We start from the raw sequence: 16,945 nt of genomic DNA on the forward strand, positions 1-16,945 counted from the left end.
CGAGCTGGGGAGCGATGATTTGGCTGGCCTTGTTGAAGATGTGGTGGGGGCAATGGTCTGTTGGGGAGCCTGAGTGGATGGAGCTCATAGTTTTGCTGATTTCCTCATCATTGGTGGGGGTCCAGGTGTTCAGGAGGTTGGTGCGGCAGGGTGTTGTGGTGTTGGTTGTGTCGGTGCTGGTGATTGTGGGTGCTGACGATGTGAAGCTGTTGTGTTTGTCTGCGATTTTGTGGTGGAAGTAGTTGGAGAGGGAGTTGCAGAGGTCTAGGGAGTGTGGAGGGTCGATGGTGCAGGATTTGGGTTTAGTGAGTTCTTTGATGATAGCGAAAAGTTCCTTGCTGTTGTGCATTTTGTTGTCTATGTGTTCTTTGTAGAAGGACCGTTTGGTGGTCCTGATGAGTTGGTGGTGTTTGCGCATGGCTGTTTTGAGGGTGGAGGAGTTGCTCATTGGGGGTTCCTGGGACAAGGCTTTCTCCATTTTTCGGCATTCTCGTTTGGAAGACTGAAAATCTGTGGTGAACCAGGGGGCGGTCTTGATGGTGCGGTGTTGTTGTTTCTTTTCAAAGGGGCGAGGGAGAACCTAGCATGAAAGCAGCATCAGAATTGGTCTGAGTGGCTTGGACTGCCACTCAGAGAGTGCACTGAGGTCTAAGACTGCCGGCCAAACACACATGTGCACTTAGTGCACTCCACTCCCACTGCCCTCTCCCCCTCCCGTGGCCCAGACCCGCCCATCCCTGCACAACTGGCTGAGCCAGAAGGTGAAAAACAAAACAACAGTAAACTATCATTTTATTTTTCATTTGCTGGCTCTTATCTGGGGGTGGGGGGGGGCACTCCTCGACTATTGCAGAGGAGCCACCCCTGCTGTTGCCCACACAATCAAACTGCTTCACCTCAAGAACTACATGGGATTTTATAAAGATAGTTCATTCATAAATTAGGTATCCCCTTAAAGGTTGAATGCTACACATATACCTGGATTGGTAACCAAAGATATTCGTTATCTCTTTGACTTTTTTAATGTGTACCTATGACTTTTAGCCAATGTTAACAATTCAAGGTCCTATAACAAACCTATGCAGATGATACACAGACACAATATATTTTGAGGAAGAAAGTAGTAACAACTTACATATTGCTTTGTACCTTACCCAGGTACAGAAATGGATAAGGATAAGTGCTGTTTGTTTCATTGTTTCATAAACAAAAATCTTACTCTTTGGTAAACTATATTCAAACTACTTACACTGGAAACAGTGCCTTCTGTGTTGGTCGACATCCTCAGGCTTAGTGTACAATCTAAAGACTTAGCAGTAATCTTTGACCTCTTCCTCGTGTTCAAATCGCAAATGAATGCTGAGGCTATGTATTCCCCGCAGCTGTGTTAAATGTTAGCAGCAAGACTATACCTAGACTTGAAAAAGATCGAGCACATCACTCCTGCTCGCAGAGCCTTAAACTGGGTGCGTTTGGAACTGCTGGTAACCTTGAAGATGCTTTGCATTAACTACGGGGAGCGCTGGTCTGAGGGACCAAAAAGTGACTAAACTAATCAACTACTGATAGTTGAATGCTTTTGCTTCTGTCTGGCCTTCACTGATCCAACTCCCTGATCAATCTCCTAGGAATATCAATCAAAGTGAGCTAAGGCTCTTGGAACAGTCAAAAGGTCACAGCATGAAGCAATTAAGGTTGTCCCATTTTAGGCTGCTCAGAGGAAAACTCACACTCTTTCTCTAGGTAGCAGAAACTGGAATACATTGACTTATGCACCGTGAATTTTACCATTTTTGTTTATCTTTAATTACTAGCTTCCACTTAATTTCTTATCACTCCAACTATCTTCTTTTCTTTCTGGGGAAATCTAAAGTAGCCTGCAACTGGTAGATGATGCCTTGTGAATAGTAATCCTGGGCAGAATCTCTATTACGCCGGAATAATCGTAGTCATTTTGGTAACTCTGGGTTACTCTTTGATATGGAATTACCAATGATTATGTAATTACTCCTGGTCATGTAATTAAGAGTGATTTTTCAGGAAAAAAAGCATACTGCAAGAGCAAATTTAGTGTGTACGAGGAGCCGCTATTCATCTGCTGCATTTAGTGCTGTCTCGGTGAAAAATGCACCCTCACATTAATTTTGAATGCAAGGCTGCATTTTACGCTAAAAAAATAACACTAAATGCCGGTAGTAAATTGAGGGAATACCCCATCCTAGGAGCACATTTAGCAAGCGTGAGAAGGTGTTCGTACTTGCTATTTGTGTTCTGTGGCATTTAGTGCTATTTTTTTAGTGCAATGTACACTCTCACATCTATTTTGGATGAAATAGGGCATTTTTGAACTAATAGTGCTAAATGCAGAATTACTCTTTTTGCGTAATTCTGCATATTTCGGCTTAATTCTGAGTGATTACCCTACACAGAACTACACAAGATACGTCCACCCCTGGTGAATACCAAAATACACAAATTTCAATTGAGATGCGGTCAGTTTTTTTTTCATATGTACTTTGGAGTAACCTGGGATCAGATTCCAGTGCATCCGTCCACCATTGGCCAACACTGGAGAGGGTTTTAGAAGAGCCCTCTGTGCATGCATCAAAGGTTTCCTTTTCCTAAACTCAAGGGAGTGGCCAAAACGAAACCCCCTTCCCCTTGTGGCCACTCCGTTTGCCATGTCCATTTGTGTGAGCTGCATGCCGCAAGGTATGGTGATGTCACAAACCTCCACTGGAAGAAAGGAACAGCATGGCAATAGACTGCCCTTGTGTCCAGTGTGGTTTTCAGAGCACAGGTTGCCTCCCCATGTTTGATGGAGGCCTTGCTAACACAAAGTCCTGCTTGTGTATGTGCACTGATCAACAAGCAAGAATCCCACTGGAAACCAGGAATGTTAGGGGTTTGGGAGTTATCTGCCCAGGTACAATAGCCAAACCCCTGGAGGCATATTTAATTTTGAAAGAGGTTTATTTTTTTCCTTGGGGGCATGCCCATGGAAGGTGCAATTGTGCTCCTAGGGAAAACAAACATTTCTGTGGAGAACAAAATGAAAGTGACCTTGTGTAATATAACTGGCGCTCATGTAAAGTACCCCAAAGCATTTGAATCAAGTTCACGCTATACAAAACTGCCAAAAAAGTAGTATGGAGCTATGCCTGTTTAATATATGGACTAACCTCATGGGGGAGCAAAATCATGCCCCCCAGTCAAAAAGATGCATTTCTACATCTGCATGGACAAAACAAAATTAATGTGATTTGTGTAATGTAAAAGGTGGTCATGTAAAGTGCACCAATATCTTTGGGTCGATGTTAGATCTGTCAGCCTTATGGTGGTCTTCCCCAAAACGTTTTGCCTGCTTGCCTCATATTTTTGCTGTATCTTTAAGTTGGCCTTAAGATTTTGAGCGCTTTACCTCTACCTCTGCTGACCAGTGTTAAAGTGCATGTACCTCGCCCCAAAACATTGTAATATCGGTGTATGCACAACTGGCATATTTAATTTACATGTATGTACCTTGGAAATTGGTATACCATAAAGCCAGGGCCTGTAAATTAAATGCTAATAGTGGGCCTGCAGCACTGGTTGTGCCACCCACACACGTACCCTTTCAAACCTGCCTCAGGCCTGCCATTGCAGTGCCTGTGTGTGCAATTTACTGTTGCTTCAACTTGGCATTTAAAACCCCTTGCTAAGCCTTAAACACCCCTTTATTACATATAAGTCAACCCATAGGGTAGCCCATAGGGCAGGTTACATGTCGGTCGGTAGGACATGTACTTTTAAGTTTTCCATGTCCTGGTAATGAAAAACTCCCAAAGTCGTTTTTCACTACTGTGAGGCCTACACCTCATAGGCCAGAATTAGAAATTACTTAATATACTTTAATGCTGTAATTCCTGATCAGAAAGAAGTAGCTTCATCATATTTCAGATCTTTAGAATAGTAATGATAAATCCTCTTTTACTAGTAAAGTCGGATTTAGTATTACTATTTTAGAAATGCCACTTTCAGAAAGTGGGCATTTCTCTGCTCTTATAGCTCTGTGTTCCTGCTGCCTGTCCTCGGTACACGTCTGGGATGGGTGACAGGTACACTTTGTGCATTATCATGGAGAAAGCCACAAACACAGGAAGGTTAGGTGTGCCTGAATACTCATCTGCATTTATCTCATTCTGATGGCTCTTTCTGGGCAGGAAGAGAGGAGGTGGTCTGAAACTTACACATGAATAGGCAGTGCCTGTCCCCACACAAAGAGCTGATTACCCCCTTATGACAGTCTGAAGCAAGGGCTAGGAAGGAAGGACATCTGTGCACTTCAAAGACTCTTCTTTGAAGTCACCCGCACTTCAAAGGACCATTTGGGTATACTCACTACACTATTGAACCTGTGAAGAACTCTGCCAGGAATAAGGACTGCTGTGCTACAAGGAGGGCCACTCTGCTGGACTGCTGCCAAAGAAGGACTGCTCTCGGCTTTGACGAGTTACCCAGCTGCCTGCTGAACTATGCTTTGGTGAGGATAAGGACTGGACCCCTCTCATCTGAACTCAGAGTGACTTGTTCGTCTGCAATCTCAGGGACTTCAAAGATTACCTACAATTTGCACCTTGACTCCATCTGCTGTGAGTCCTGCTTGGTCAAGTGGTGCCAATCCAGTCCCACCCCCTTGGAAGTGAGTTCCTGTGCTGCAAACCAAGAAAACCAAAGCATCAACAATGTTGTGCTGATCAGAACCGCCACATTTTCACTCAACACCAACGTGTTGCCGCTGCTGCTTGCGCCACGGACACCGCACTGCGCATTGCGTGGCTCTTCATCCCAATACTCTGATACATCTTTGACCTTGTGTGGCTTGGCATGCCCCATCGCTTCGTACTGAGCACATGGTCTCCAGCCCAGCGGTTCGACGGCACGCATCACCTCGCTGCCTATCATTGCCTGATCTTATGATGCATCCTCGATGCTGCACAGCTTAGAACCAACACATTGCCTACATCTCTATGATTGACAGGAACACATCTTTTCTTCTGCTCCACGCATCGAAGTCTCGACATTGATACTTTTTCCATCCAAGGTACTTTTTCATCTGGCTCTGCCTAAGTCCTGTAGTTAGCCTGCCATCCATTGCGGTTGGCCTGAACTTTGGATTTACCCTGGTCTAGCACAACCTGAAGTAACCTCTAAGGGCTATTGACTTCTAAGCACTACGTTTTGGTTTATTCTTTACAAATTCATAACTTGTCTTTTACTTATAGGTTTTTTTGTTGTTGGTCTTATTCATGAAAATATAATCTATTTTTCTAACCCTGTGAGGAGTGCTTTTTGTGGTGTTTTCATTGTGTTAATGTGTGTGTTGCACTAAGACTTCACACATTGCCTCTTTAGATAAGCCTGACTGCTCTGTGCCAAGCTACCAGAGGTTGAGCACAAGTTATCTTCTAGTATGTATCTAGCTTATTCTGACTAGAGTGGTGTTTCCTGCTTGTACAAGATGGATACTTTGGCAACCAGAAACCTCATTTAAAACAGTTGAGTTTGCACTATATAAAACTGAAAAACACATGGCTAGATGAAAAAACCTTCAAGTCTAGTTCTTATGTAGCAAATGCCATCTTCTAGCTCGAATGAAAACTGTCCTGACCATAACGCAGACACACTTACAGTAGGGAGCAAGATTGTCTGAGTTAGCACAAGGTAGCACACGGTGGGTCAGCCCATACTGAGAACGTAACTACACCATTTCTTGGACGACATGGCATAATTCTGCTCTCCTTAGGTGATGCAACACAACACAGCAGCTTTGCTTGCTGCATTGTGCCATTTGTCCTATGAGGTATGTAGAGTTATTGGGTATGTGGCAAGCTGAAGTATACTTTGGTTTATTTGTCTTTTTTAGTTTCTTTGGAGCAGTTCTTCAACTGAGTTTCTTGGATCGCAACATTGATAAGCTTAGTGCTTTTTGGCTTTTACACTGACCCAAATTTCACAGACGCACAGACCCAACCACTGATTTCATGGGATAGTCCTGCCTTCTATAGAGGACCAAATGGTTCAGAAGGAAGGTTTTAGAAAGGTCTTAGAGAGTCAACAGAGAGGACATCTCAACTGCTGACTAGGCCATAAAGTGACTGATGGAAGACAACTTTGAAGTATGATCAAATACTGAGACAGCATCCAAGGAAAAGAAAAATGGAGCAGAATCTGGAAATTATTTTTTAATCAGCAGGTGGTGCAACTTGCAATGATCCCACTCACTTTCCCACAATGCCTTGCCAACCTCAAACCTTGTGCTAATGACTAAGATAACACATTTATTTAAATTTTGTGATGGAACCTGTGGTGATCCACAAATTGCCAACCCCAGCATTTCAACATGTTTCCACACAGAAATGGAACCCGATTAATGTGGGTAGGCCTAGCGTCCGCGATAAGCTACTTCTCAAAATACAATATGGACAATCTTTTTTCCCATTCAAAACAAATATTTATTTGAATTGTAAGTATATGTGGATTTTGAGGCTATGATTGGCAAATACCAAGACAAAAGTATGAAACCCACACATTTTTTAAAACTAGACAACCAGGGAATTCAGGGTGGAATGGCTTGTGTGCTTAACAAGAAGCCCTTGCAAACCTCAGTGTGGGTAAAAACACATATATTCCTCATGTTGCTGTAAAGTTCTGGAATCTACTGGGAGCCACAGATTTCCTTCCACAAAGCATTGCTCCAAGTCTGTCGATAAGTATGGAATCCCACTTGTGTGGGTGAGCCAAGAGACCTCTATGGCCCGAAAACGATTAGTGGAATAATAAGCTTTAGAAGTAGGTGATGTTATTTGGAGCTGGGCTTGGCCCCCACCCAATGGAACCTACCAACCACAGGTATTTTTTCAAATTAGACACCCAGGGGATTTCAGGCTGGAGTGCCTTGCATGGATCCCACAATGTACTACAACCTTTTCTTACACCCAATTCCCTGCAAACCTCAGACTTTGCCTGAAACAAATCATTTTCCATACATTTTTTAGAAGGAAATGTCCAGAAGCAGCAGAAATCTATAAAATTTGTACCACCCAGCATTACCCCACTTGCCCTGATAAAACAATAGCCCACTTGTGTGACTGGGCCTAGTGCCTGCAACAGCATGAATCAAATCAACTTCAATCGAAGTCTAGGATTTCTTGGGTGGTGGCTGAGCCTGCAACAAAAATCTGCCACTACATATGTAAAAAAGCATGGATTCTGCTAGGGAAGATATAATGCCTTCAGGTCATATTATTGTGTTGGAGGTGTTAGACCTAGTCACAAAAGTGGGTTACCATTTTTATTAGGAAAGGTGGGAATGCATGCAGGATAGGAGAACATTTGTTTTTACCAACTGGATTTCTATGCATTTATGTTTTCCAATTTTAAGCCAGTGCAAAAGAAAGAAGGAATTTTGAAAAATGGCATCTGAATAGCATGCCATTATGGGTACCCAAAAATTGACCTCTTACAAAAATTATAAAACTGTGATTAAAAAAAGGTCTTGCATACAGCTCTGTATTTTCATGAGGGTTGAGAAGATATTGATTTTAGGGGAGCCAGACTTTGTGGGTGTCATCTTTAGGAAAAAACAGACATTTTTTGCAAAGCACTTCCCCCCATTATTCCCCCAAAAAAATAAATGTAGCTATATTTTCCTATTTTCTCAGTCCTCTCCAGGGTAATCCACAAACTCCGGGTGTCTTTAGAATTCCCCAATATTTTGGGAAAAAAGGATGCCAATTTGGCATGAATATCTTAAGTGGGAAGAAAAAAGTTATTGATGTATAAACACTAAGTGCTCCAAATAGTCAAAAAATGGCTCTGAACTGAGTTGGAAAAGCCTCAGTGTTTAAGGGGCTTAAAACAATCTTATATAAGGCCATTAGACGTAGCACAAATGGGAAGGTTCTATATACCTGTTATTACTTCTACTTCAAATTTTATATGTGCTATATGACAATCACTTCAGAGAACAGCATGTTTTTCATATAGTGGAAAAACACAGGTTCTGTCTATTTGTGGATTAGGTAGCTGAATAAGAAATGATAAGCACTGGTTTCAGGACATTTGGAAAACACTGAGAAAACACCACTGACATCTACTCAAAATAAACATAGAAAACAAAATCAGCCTCTCACTTTCAATCTCATCAATCAGTTTTCCAAACAGTGAGCAATCTTGACACTTCCTACAACTTTTTACCAGGTTTCATTTTCCACGCAACTTGAAGAGAGTGCTAGTTGAATTGTGAAAAGTGTATTGTATGCGTACCTGTGTGGAGTGCAATCATCCATGCTACAAGCTTATGAAATGTAAGATTTCGGTCAATCTGTCTTCTGACGCTTCGCCCACAACACTGTTACAGAAAGATAAAAACAAGAAGAGCATTTACTTTTGAGGATAAGAATAGAGGTAGTACCTTGCAAGGAGGTAATGATCAGAAATACCACCCCCATTTTGTAACAGCAACATAATTCATTTTATCATTACTATATTTGAGCAGCTTTGTTGGTGTATATATGGTGTGTGTTAGGCCATGATATTCTGGTACTAGTCCTGCAGTACCAAAAAGGGAAATGTGAGTAAAAGCGCTCTCAGCCAATCAGAGACCATTATTTTTACAATCATACTCATGTCCAAACATCCAGATATCTCTATATTTTAAATCCCTTCAAGACCACTCCAAGCACTTCTTTATAAATACATTTCTAGATAAATGCTGAGCAGGTTTATACAACAAATTGAAAAGAATGCATTCTGAATACTTTTTTACATTTTGCCAAACTTGGTGTAATTCCATTCAGCCATTGTGCTTCACACGTATTTTGTCAGAATTACACAGGAAAATAATGTTTTGCACCCCCATCCCTTTTCTCGGTCCCCACTTTGATTGATCTCCTTCGAAACATTTCATGAAGGAGCTGAGGTGGATGAATTTTTTGGGAAAGCTTCATAAACATTTATCATGTGGCATCCCAGTTATCAGTGAAGGACAAAACGCTGTTCCTATGGAAATTCTGATGTAAATATACACAGTGATGACAACCATTGTGTAATATATATAACATATTTAGTAGAATTTAAAAATTACTATGTACAATTAACATTTAGAAATTTGTACATAGAGGTTTAAATTGCAAGTTTGCATACGGTTTACATACGGCTTGCTTTATAACTGGAGCATAGTATACATTTCATTTAAATAATTTCAGAAACCAAATTAGTCCCCTAACATAGATCATTTGGTCAGTTCTATATGTCTCTTTACCGTTATCACTTCCATATAAGTAGGCCAGGGTGAAATGCAAATTTAGCATGTTAATCTGCAGTGCCCATTATAAGCAGTGCTTTGGAAGAAAACAGCTTTTTCAAGATAATGACCACAAAATAAAATAAAATAAACAATTAAATATGATAAATACATTTTAGGATATATGTGTGCTACCTACTGGTGGTCGCCAGCAGTTAGTTATAGTTAGAGTGATTTTTGTTTTGCCAATTTTTGGTGGCACTTGACGAATCTTCACAACATTTTCAAAACGTATTCTTTGGTCAGTTCAGCTACTGTGTTGAAAGTTTTGAGGTGATCCATCAAGAGAGGGAAAAGGAAAAGGGAGGTGGGGGGGTCCCAAAATACTTTTTCCCTATTTTATGTCAAAGGGATTTTTCAATTTTTTTTAACATGGCTACAGCCCCAACACCTGGACGGAATTACACCAATTTTGACACAAAGCTAGGTCTTGGTCCAGAAAGCAAGCTTTCTGTGATTTGGTGTAAATCCCTTTAGTAGTTTTGGAAAATTAAGAGTTTAAAAATATAGATATATAGGGATGCAGATCCTCCATGGATCCAACTGTTCCCATGCTGATATCTGATTGGCTGGCAACACTTCAAGAAGAAAACAAAAGTTAAAAAAAAAGAAAAGAAAAGGGACCAAGGTAGGGACAACCTGACCCCTTAGTTCTGGTGCTCGGGCTCAGAGATATATATATATATATATATATATACTATATATATATATATATCAAAACAATGCTCTTTCAGGCTTAACATGCTGCATAAATTATGCAAAAAAGGAGAATAGAGAACTCTGGGTAGTCCTCAAGTTTAGGTGGAGAGCAGTTCTGCGTAGAGCACCCTTCAACACCAGCAACACTTTGAATCTGCTCACCTCAAATGTTTGGTTTTCTAGCAAACTGAAATAATTTTCTATTTATTCCATGCTATTATGTTTTACTATACTATATTATTTTGACAATGTACTTCAGTTGTGTGTGGATCCTATCTAGTGCTTACTTTATAAAACAAAATAAGTGCCAGGGCCCACATCAGGGGGCCAGTGCAGCTTGCATCACACATTACTCCCACCAGTGCTGCCATTGACATTACGAATGCAGCTACCAACCATCAGTCTCCTACATGTATGATCATTCAGACTATTCCAGGTCCCAAAAGTTATAGGAAGGGTTTATGTGGCAGATCTTAGCTATAGTTAATATATATGGAATTAATAAAAAATACTTTTTCTGCTTACCTCTAAATCAGGAAAACAGCACAACTATGTCACAGACTGTCACACGTTCCATGGGCAACAAGTGCTGGAGCCAATTATATCAATATCTTATCAGTATACTATACACAGTCTTGCCAATATTACGGTTACGCTTTGCATAGTTATATTAAATGATTGTGTCCTGACATGCAGATATGAGATTTTAGACTACAATCATCTGTCAGTGTTGGTCTTTTTTCACATTTTCACATGTTTTCAGAGTGTTTTTTTTTCACTTTGTTTTCGCAGTTTTTTAATAAGAGAATCTGTTTTGACAGCCCTTCTTTCAGTGGATCGGGGCTATGAGATGAGCCTACTTGGGTTGTATTGGCACGTTGATGTCTGTTGAAATGTGTTGGTATTGAGAATTGCATTGGTACTTCTTACAGTGTTTTCACCATTTTCATTGTTTGTTTAGATGTTCTAATATGGCATTTTCTTTTGACGCTGTGTCAGTTACCTCATGATACACGTACTATTTAATTTTAGTACTGCGTTTGACACCATGTGATCAAGGGTCTCTGGAGCTGAAACAATCATAGGGAAATAAAGACTTGTTACACTGATATTCCTCAGTGAGCTCGTCTCTTTTGTCTTTTGACTACCAGTTTGAGGACAGTTTATACTTTTTTCACTGGTGTGACATGCAGCCAGACATCTCTGTCTCTCTCGCTTTCCCCCTCTCTCTCTCTATAGATATATATCCTTCTTCACTCCTTTAACATAACAGGTTGTAGAGTAGGGCTCAGAAGTCAGGTTGAAGGTTCCTTTACAGATATGAGGAGAGTTGTTGGTTGATGGTTCTTTCTAATACTTTGACCCAGAACGGGAGTAGGGAGATTGGTGAATAGTTGTTGAGTTTCCTGTGGTCTGCTAATTTCTTTAGTAGGGCATTGGCTTCTGCATGTTTCCAGTCCTCAGGGAAGGTGACATTGACAATAGAGGTGTTGAAGAAGATGGTGTGTATGTCAGATTGAAAATGTCATCAGGGATGGGTCAGATGGGGCCCCTATGTGAACTGAGTTCATGAAGAAGTTGATATCCTGTGGGGCGAGCTGGATCCTTTCGGTTAGTGTGATATTTTTAGTGGTAGCGCAGTCATTGTGTTGCTTGAGGAGAAGGACAGCTCTTCAGTTTCAGTGAAAATTCAGTGTAAGAAATTGGGTTCTTGGTTGAATGTGGTGAAACCCTTCTCAAGCAGGAACCACATTTATTGTCAGGGTGCATTCACAAGCAAACCCCAACATAACCTGTGCTCAACCCTCTGGTAGCTTGGCACAGAGCAGCAAAACTTAACTTAGGGGCACAGTGTCAACCATTTATGCAACACTTCAAACAGTAATCAAATGAAAACACTAGGAAAATCCCACACCAAATTAGAAACATAGAGCAAGCTTTAATAAATAAAACAAGATACAAATTACAAAAATCCAATTCGTAAAACTGGAGACATGCAAGTTTAAAGTGCTAAAAAGCACAGAGCAGCAACTGTGGATATCCAGTAGTGCCAGACCAGGACAAAGTCACAAGTTCAGGCTGACCATGATAGAGTGCAGACTGGCTACAGGGACCCAGTTAGGCCCTCTGAACAAGAATGCCTTATATCCTAGTTGCAGAGCATTGCACTGTTCTGTGTCGAGGCTGCATCACCTTGTGATGAGATGTCTGGGTCAGTGATGTATTGCACAGTGTCAGTTCTGAGGACCTGTGAAGCTGTAATGTGAGGTTCTAATTCATCATCAAAGGGGTCATTGATGAGGGTGTCTTGTGATATAAAGTCCTGCATCAAGCATGCATTGCACACCGGCTGGTTCCGTAAAAGCTACTCGGCTTGTGATGGAAAGTCTTGCGTCGTCGATGAGGCTGTCACCAATGAATGGCTTGCAATGCGAGGGCCTGGATCAGGGATGTGTCACACAATGGTGGGTCCAATGATGCTGCAGACTCTGAAGGTGGTGCAAAGTCCTTGTACTGGGGAATCCTGGCAGCAGAGGCAATGCGTTGGTTCTGCTTGTGGTTACGCTGCACAGCAGATGAGATGCTGGATCCATATAGGGGCTTGCAGAGCACCTTCAGGTCCACTTCCAAGGGTCCAGGATTGGGGTGGCAAAAGATGGCAGGGTAGGAATCATTGTTGCAGAGTACAGGTGCTGGTTTCAAGAGGCTAGCTCTTGAATTCACTCTGATGGCCCCGGGTCCTGGTTGCAGGTCCAGTACTTCTCACCCAGGCAAGAGTGTAGCACGGAAGCAGGTTAGCACAGCAAGGCATCTGTCCTTCATGGCAGCAGGCCAGCAGAGTAGCAGTCCTTTCATCAGCACAGCAGTCCTTCTTTCTGGCATAGTCTTCCACAGGTCTAGAAGTGTACTGAAGAGTTGGAGTCTCATGTCCAATATTTATACCTGGTGCCACCTGGTACCCACCTTGAAATGGAGGTAGTTTGTAGAGATTTCCACCCCCCTGGAAGTGTCAGTCATCCCCTCCCTCCCTGTCCTGGCCCCAACTTGTCTGAGGTCACATAAGACTAGTGATACACCCTTTGTGAGAGTGTTCAGGCAGAGCCTTTGTGATATGCAATTGTGGTAGATCACAGGTCCTCCCCCTCATTAAATCATTAAATCGGAGTGACCCATCAAGCCACACTTATTTTCCCTTTGTAGCTCTGTCTGGGAGCAATACACAATGACAAACCGCCTCCTACATTTAGTCATGTTACCCAGAAACAGATTGCAGACACCACATGGTTGGGACAAGAAAATGCTTTCTAAAAGTGGCTTTTCAAGGAATGTGACTAAAAAATCCAACTTTACCATTAAAGGCAGTTTTTAACTGTAATTCTTTTGAAACTAATCTGAACCTGTCTACTTGCTTCCAATTGAGGTTTAGCACTTATTAAATGTAATAAGTAAACCCAATGTTATCCTATAGGAGAGACAGGCCTTAGAGTATTAAAAAACAAAAGATTTTTCACTACCAGGACATGTAAAACTTAAAAGTATATTTCCAGCTTTTTAAATAAACCGCACCCTAACCTGTGTGCTAAAAAGGATGGTTTGAACCAAACCTGCCAAAAGGTTTATTTTGCCAGGTCGAGACAGCAGTTTAAACTGCACACACGGGCTGCAATGGCAGGCCTGAGACATGTTTAAAGGGCTACTAAGTAGTTGGTGCAATCACTGCTGCAGACCAACTAGTAGCATTATGTTTACAGGCCCTGGGTGTATATATACAGTATGTAATACCACTTTACAAAGATTTTGCAAGTAAAACAAATGTGCCGATCGGGTATAGCCAATTTTACAATGCTTAGAGGAGAGAGCACTTTAGCAATGTTTAGCAGTGGTACAGTGCTCAGAAACCTAAAACTCAACAAAAAGGGGTTAAAACAAACAAGAAGATAAAGGCAAAAATGTGGAGATGACAAGTCCAACAGTCATATTATTTGCAGACAATGTGTAACAGAATTACTGAGCAGGCAGATATTCTACTCTGTAAGGGAGTAACAGTTAAAGAGACCATGTTCACAAATACCGAAGAAACAAACTCCCCACAGAGTGCCAGGCAAACGGACATTCAGTTTTAAGTAACAAATTGGCAATAATTATTTGTAGCAGTTTTCTTTGCACCAAGCTGTTGTGTATATGTAACTAAGGGACGGGCATTCTGTTTAGAACTTTTCACAAATCAAAAGGGGGGTACGTGACCTGTACCAATCAATGTGTATATTTTGTTCATGCTTGATTGTGATATGTGAGGACACAATAATTCATAAAATATGCTGACACATTTTTCTTTTCGAAGATTTTTTTCAAATCAAAGGAAGCTAAGACAGCATGGTCATTTCTCTCCTACTAATGAAATGGAGCATTCCTTTTGGACGATTCCCACAGACTTCTAGGAAGGCTCTGTGGCCTAGTAAAAGAACATGGGAGTTGATTCATAAAGCTGTTTCCAATGGGAAACTCCTATTCCTGATTCACAGAGCCGCTAGTGAGAAGCATTTGCCCTCACAACTGTGATTTGCTTATAACGTAATTGCACCAGTATATTAAAATTTCCACACAAGCAAAGTTCCTCACATTTTGAGGTGGGTCGCCCAGTAAACACCTACAAATTTGCCAGTTTTTGGATATTCACAAACCTTATGGAGATAGTTTCCTACCACTAAATTGCATGCAGGGCAGGAATAAATGCTTTATCGTGATGGGAATGGTTCAGAAACCCCCCACAATTTAAAAGATGTGATTTTTATATAACTAAAAATAATATGCCTATTGATAAAAAACAAAACAGAGTGCAAGTACATTTTTGTGTCATATTTGCACGTGTAGAAAAGTACACACTAGCAAAAATATCTTCATATGCAAGTACTCCTCAGATGCACAGTTATCTACGGTCCCAGGAGTACCTGTGAAGTTCTTTCTTAGGTTCTGCAAAACTGAACATTTACATCAAATATAAGCAGACGCCTACACGTGCACATTTCTGACTTTTTTATGGGACATCTCTGAATAATGCCCACAAGAATGAAGCTTTGGGGGTCATTTATGGCTTGATGGAGTAGGAGTCCGGCTGTAAATAGGCCTCAACTGTCTCTGTCAAAGGAAATCTTTGACCGTGATGCCCATCCAGTACTGGGCCACCACTGCGCAGTAGGTAATGGCACTGACTTTGCTTTGCTAAGATGGGAATGCCAGGCAAAAAAAAATGTCTATTTGCTCACGGAAAAAACTCCCTCAATACCTGTGAATGATTTTCTTTTATCTCCCCCCAAAAACACAGCTTTTGTTTTTTTATCCCCTATTTTGATGGTATGATATTAAGGCAGAAAAAGAATGCTGAGATGTTTTCAACAAGATGGTGGCCTGCTTGGCATTACACTGAGCTACAATATTTGACCCTCCCTCCCTTTAAACACAGTTGGTGTTTCTCTCAGTAATGCAGTTGTATGCACTTTGGCGCGTTAATCTCATGGACAATTGTCTTGCAACTTATGCCTGATTAAGAACTTGCCAGTCAGGTTACTTCATCACAACAGTGACAGATGTCCCATCCGCCAATATCTAAATCCCATGCAATATAATGGTATTTAGATTTCGACGGACGGGTATATCCATCAACGTTGTGACGAAGTAACCCGTCAAAATCAGGCCCTGAGTCACTTACAACTATTTGTTATTTTAATTCATAGACTTGATAAAATAGAGGTGACTCTATGAAATATGTTGATTGTTTCTAATCAGGTGATGGCTTGGCTACCAATAAAATTGAGACATGTATACTTGTGCAATCAGGAATTATGGGGGTGATTCTAAGTCTGGCGGGCGGCGGAGGCCGCCCGCCAGAATTCCCCCCTCCAGAATACCGCACCGCGGTCGGAAGACCGCTGCGGCTATTCTGTGTTTTACACTGGGCTGCCGGGCGACCCCCAAAAGGCCGCCCGCCAGCCCAGTGTAAAACTACCTTCCCACGAGGACGCCGGCTCAGAATTGAGCCGGCGGAGTGGGAAGGTGCGACGGGTGCAGTTGCACCCGTCGCGAATTTCAGTGTCTGCAAAGCAGACACTGAAATTCTTTTGGGGCCCTCTTATGGGGGCCCCTGCAGTACCCATGCCATTGGCATGGGCTCTGCAGGGGCCCCCAGGGGCCCCGCGACACCCCATACCGCCATCCTGTTCCTGGCGGGAGAACCGCCAGGAACAGGATGGCGGTATGGGGTGTCAGAATCCTCCATGGCGGCGCAGCTTGCTGCGCCGCCATGGAGGATTCATTTGGGCAGCGGAAAACCGGCGGGAGACCGCCGGTTTTCCACTTCTGACCGCGGCCGAACCACCGCGGTCAGAATGCCCAGCGGGGCACCGCCAGCCTGTTGGCGGTGCCCCCGTCATTTTAGCCCTGCCGGTCTTGGACCGCCAGGGTTAGAATGACCCCCTATGTGTTGGTATCATCAATTCTTCAAAGTCAATAATTTTTACATACTACTGTGTTCGCTTTCAGTGTCAAAATTATTTGTCTATGTTCCCAACTATTTTTGGCTTGTAGAGACACAGTGACTTAGGAGGATACCTCATTTTTATGGTGTGTCCCTCCGTCAAAACACATTTGTTTGCTTCATTCCTTAAATTATAAGTGCCCTTACCTAGTACCTGGAGCTCTTCAATAATAGTGCCTATTTTAAACAAGCATCTGTAATGCAACAGGTCTCGCATTTCTTCGAGTTAGAGCTATCAGCAGTCTTAAACTCCCAATCGGACTTTTCTTGCCTCATTAAATGAACAAAAAAATGCGTGATCGCGCTGCTACAGTTCACTCGTACTGAAACCTATCGGCAAAAGTGCAATTATCTACATAACCGGCAAA

General features: G+C 42.0%; 1 protein-coding gene across 1 annotated transcript in view; it reads right to left on the reverse strand.

Moving 5' to 3' along the window:
- The window catches only part of CYBB (cytochrome b-245 beta chain), a 166,074-nt gene that overhangs the window by 117,107 nt on the left and 32,022 nt on the right, over positions 1-16,945 (reverse strand). Inside the window, exon 4 of the mRNA XM_069204244.1 lies at positions 8,308-8,392. Coding sequence (XP_069060345.1) covers positions 8,308-8,392 — 85 coding nt within the window. The remainder of the gene's footprint in view (positions 1-8,307; positions 8,393-16,945) is intronic.

Source organism: Pleurodeles waltl, chromosome 8, assembly GCF_031143425.1.
Source record: "Pleurodeles waltl isolate 20211129_DDA chromosome 8, aPleWal1.hap1.20221129, whole genome shotgun sequence".
NCBI lineage: Eukaryota > Metazoa > Chordata > Amphibia > Caudata > Salamandridae > Pleurodeles > Pleurodeles waltl.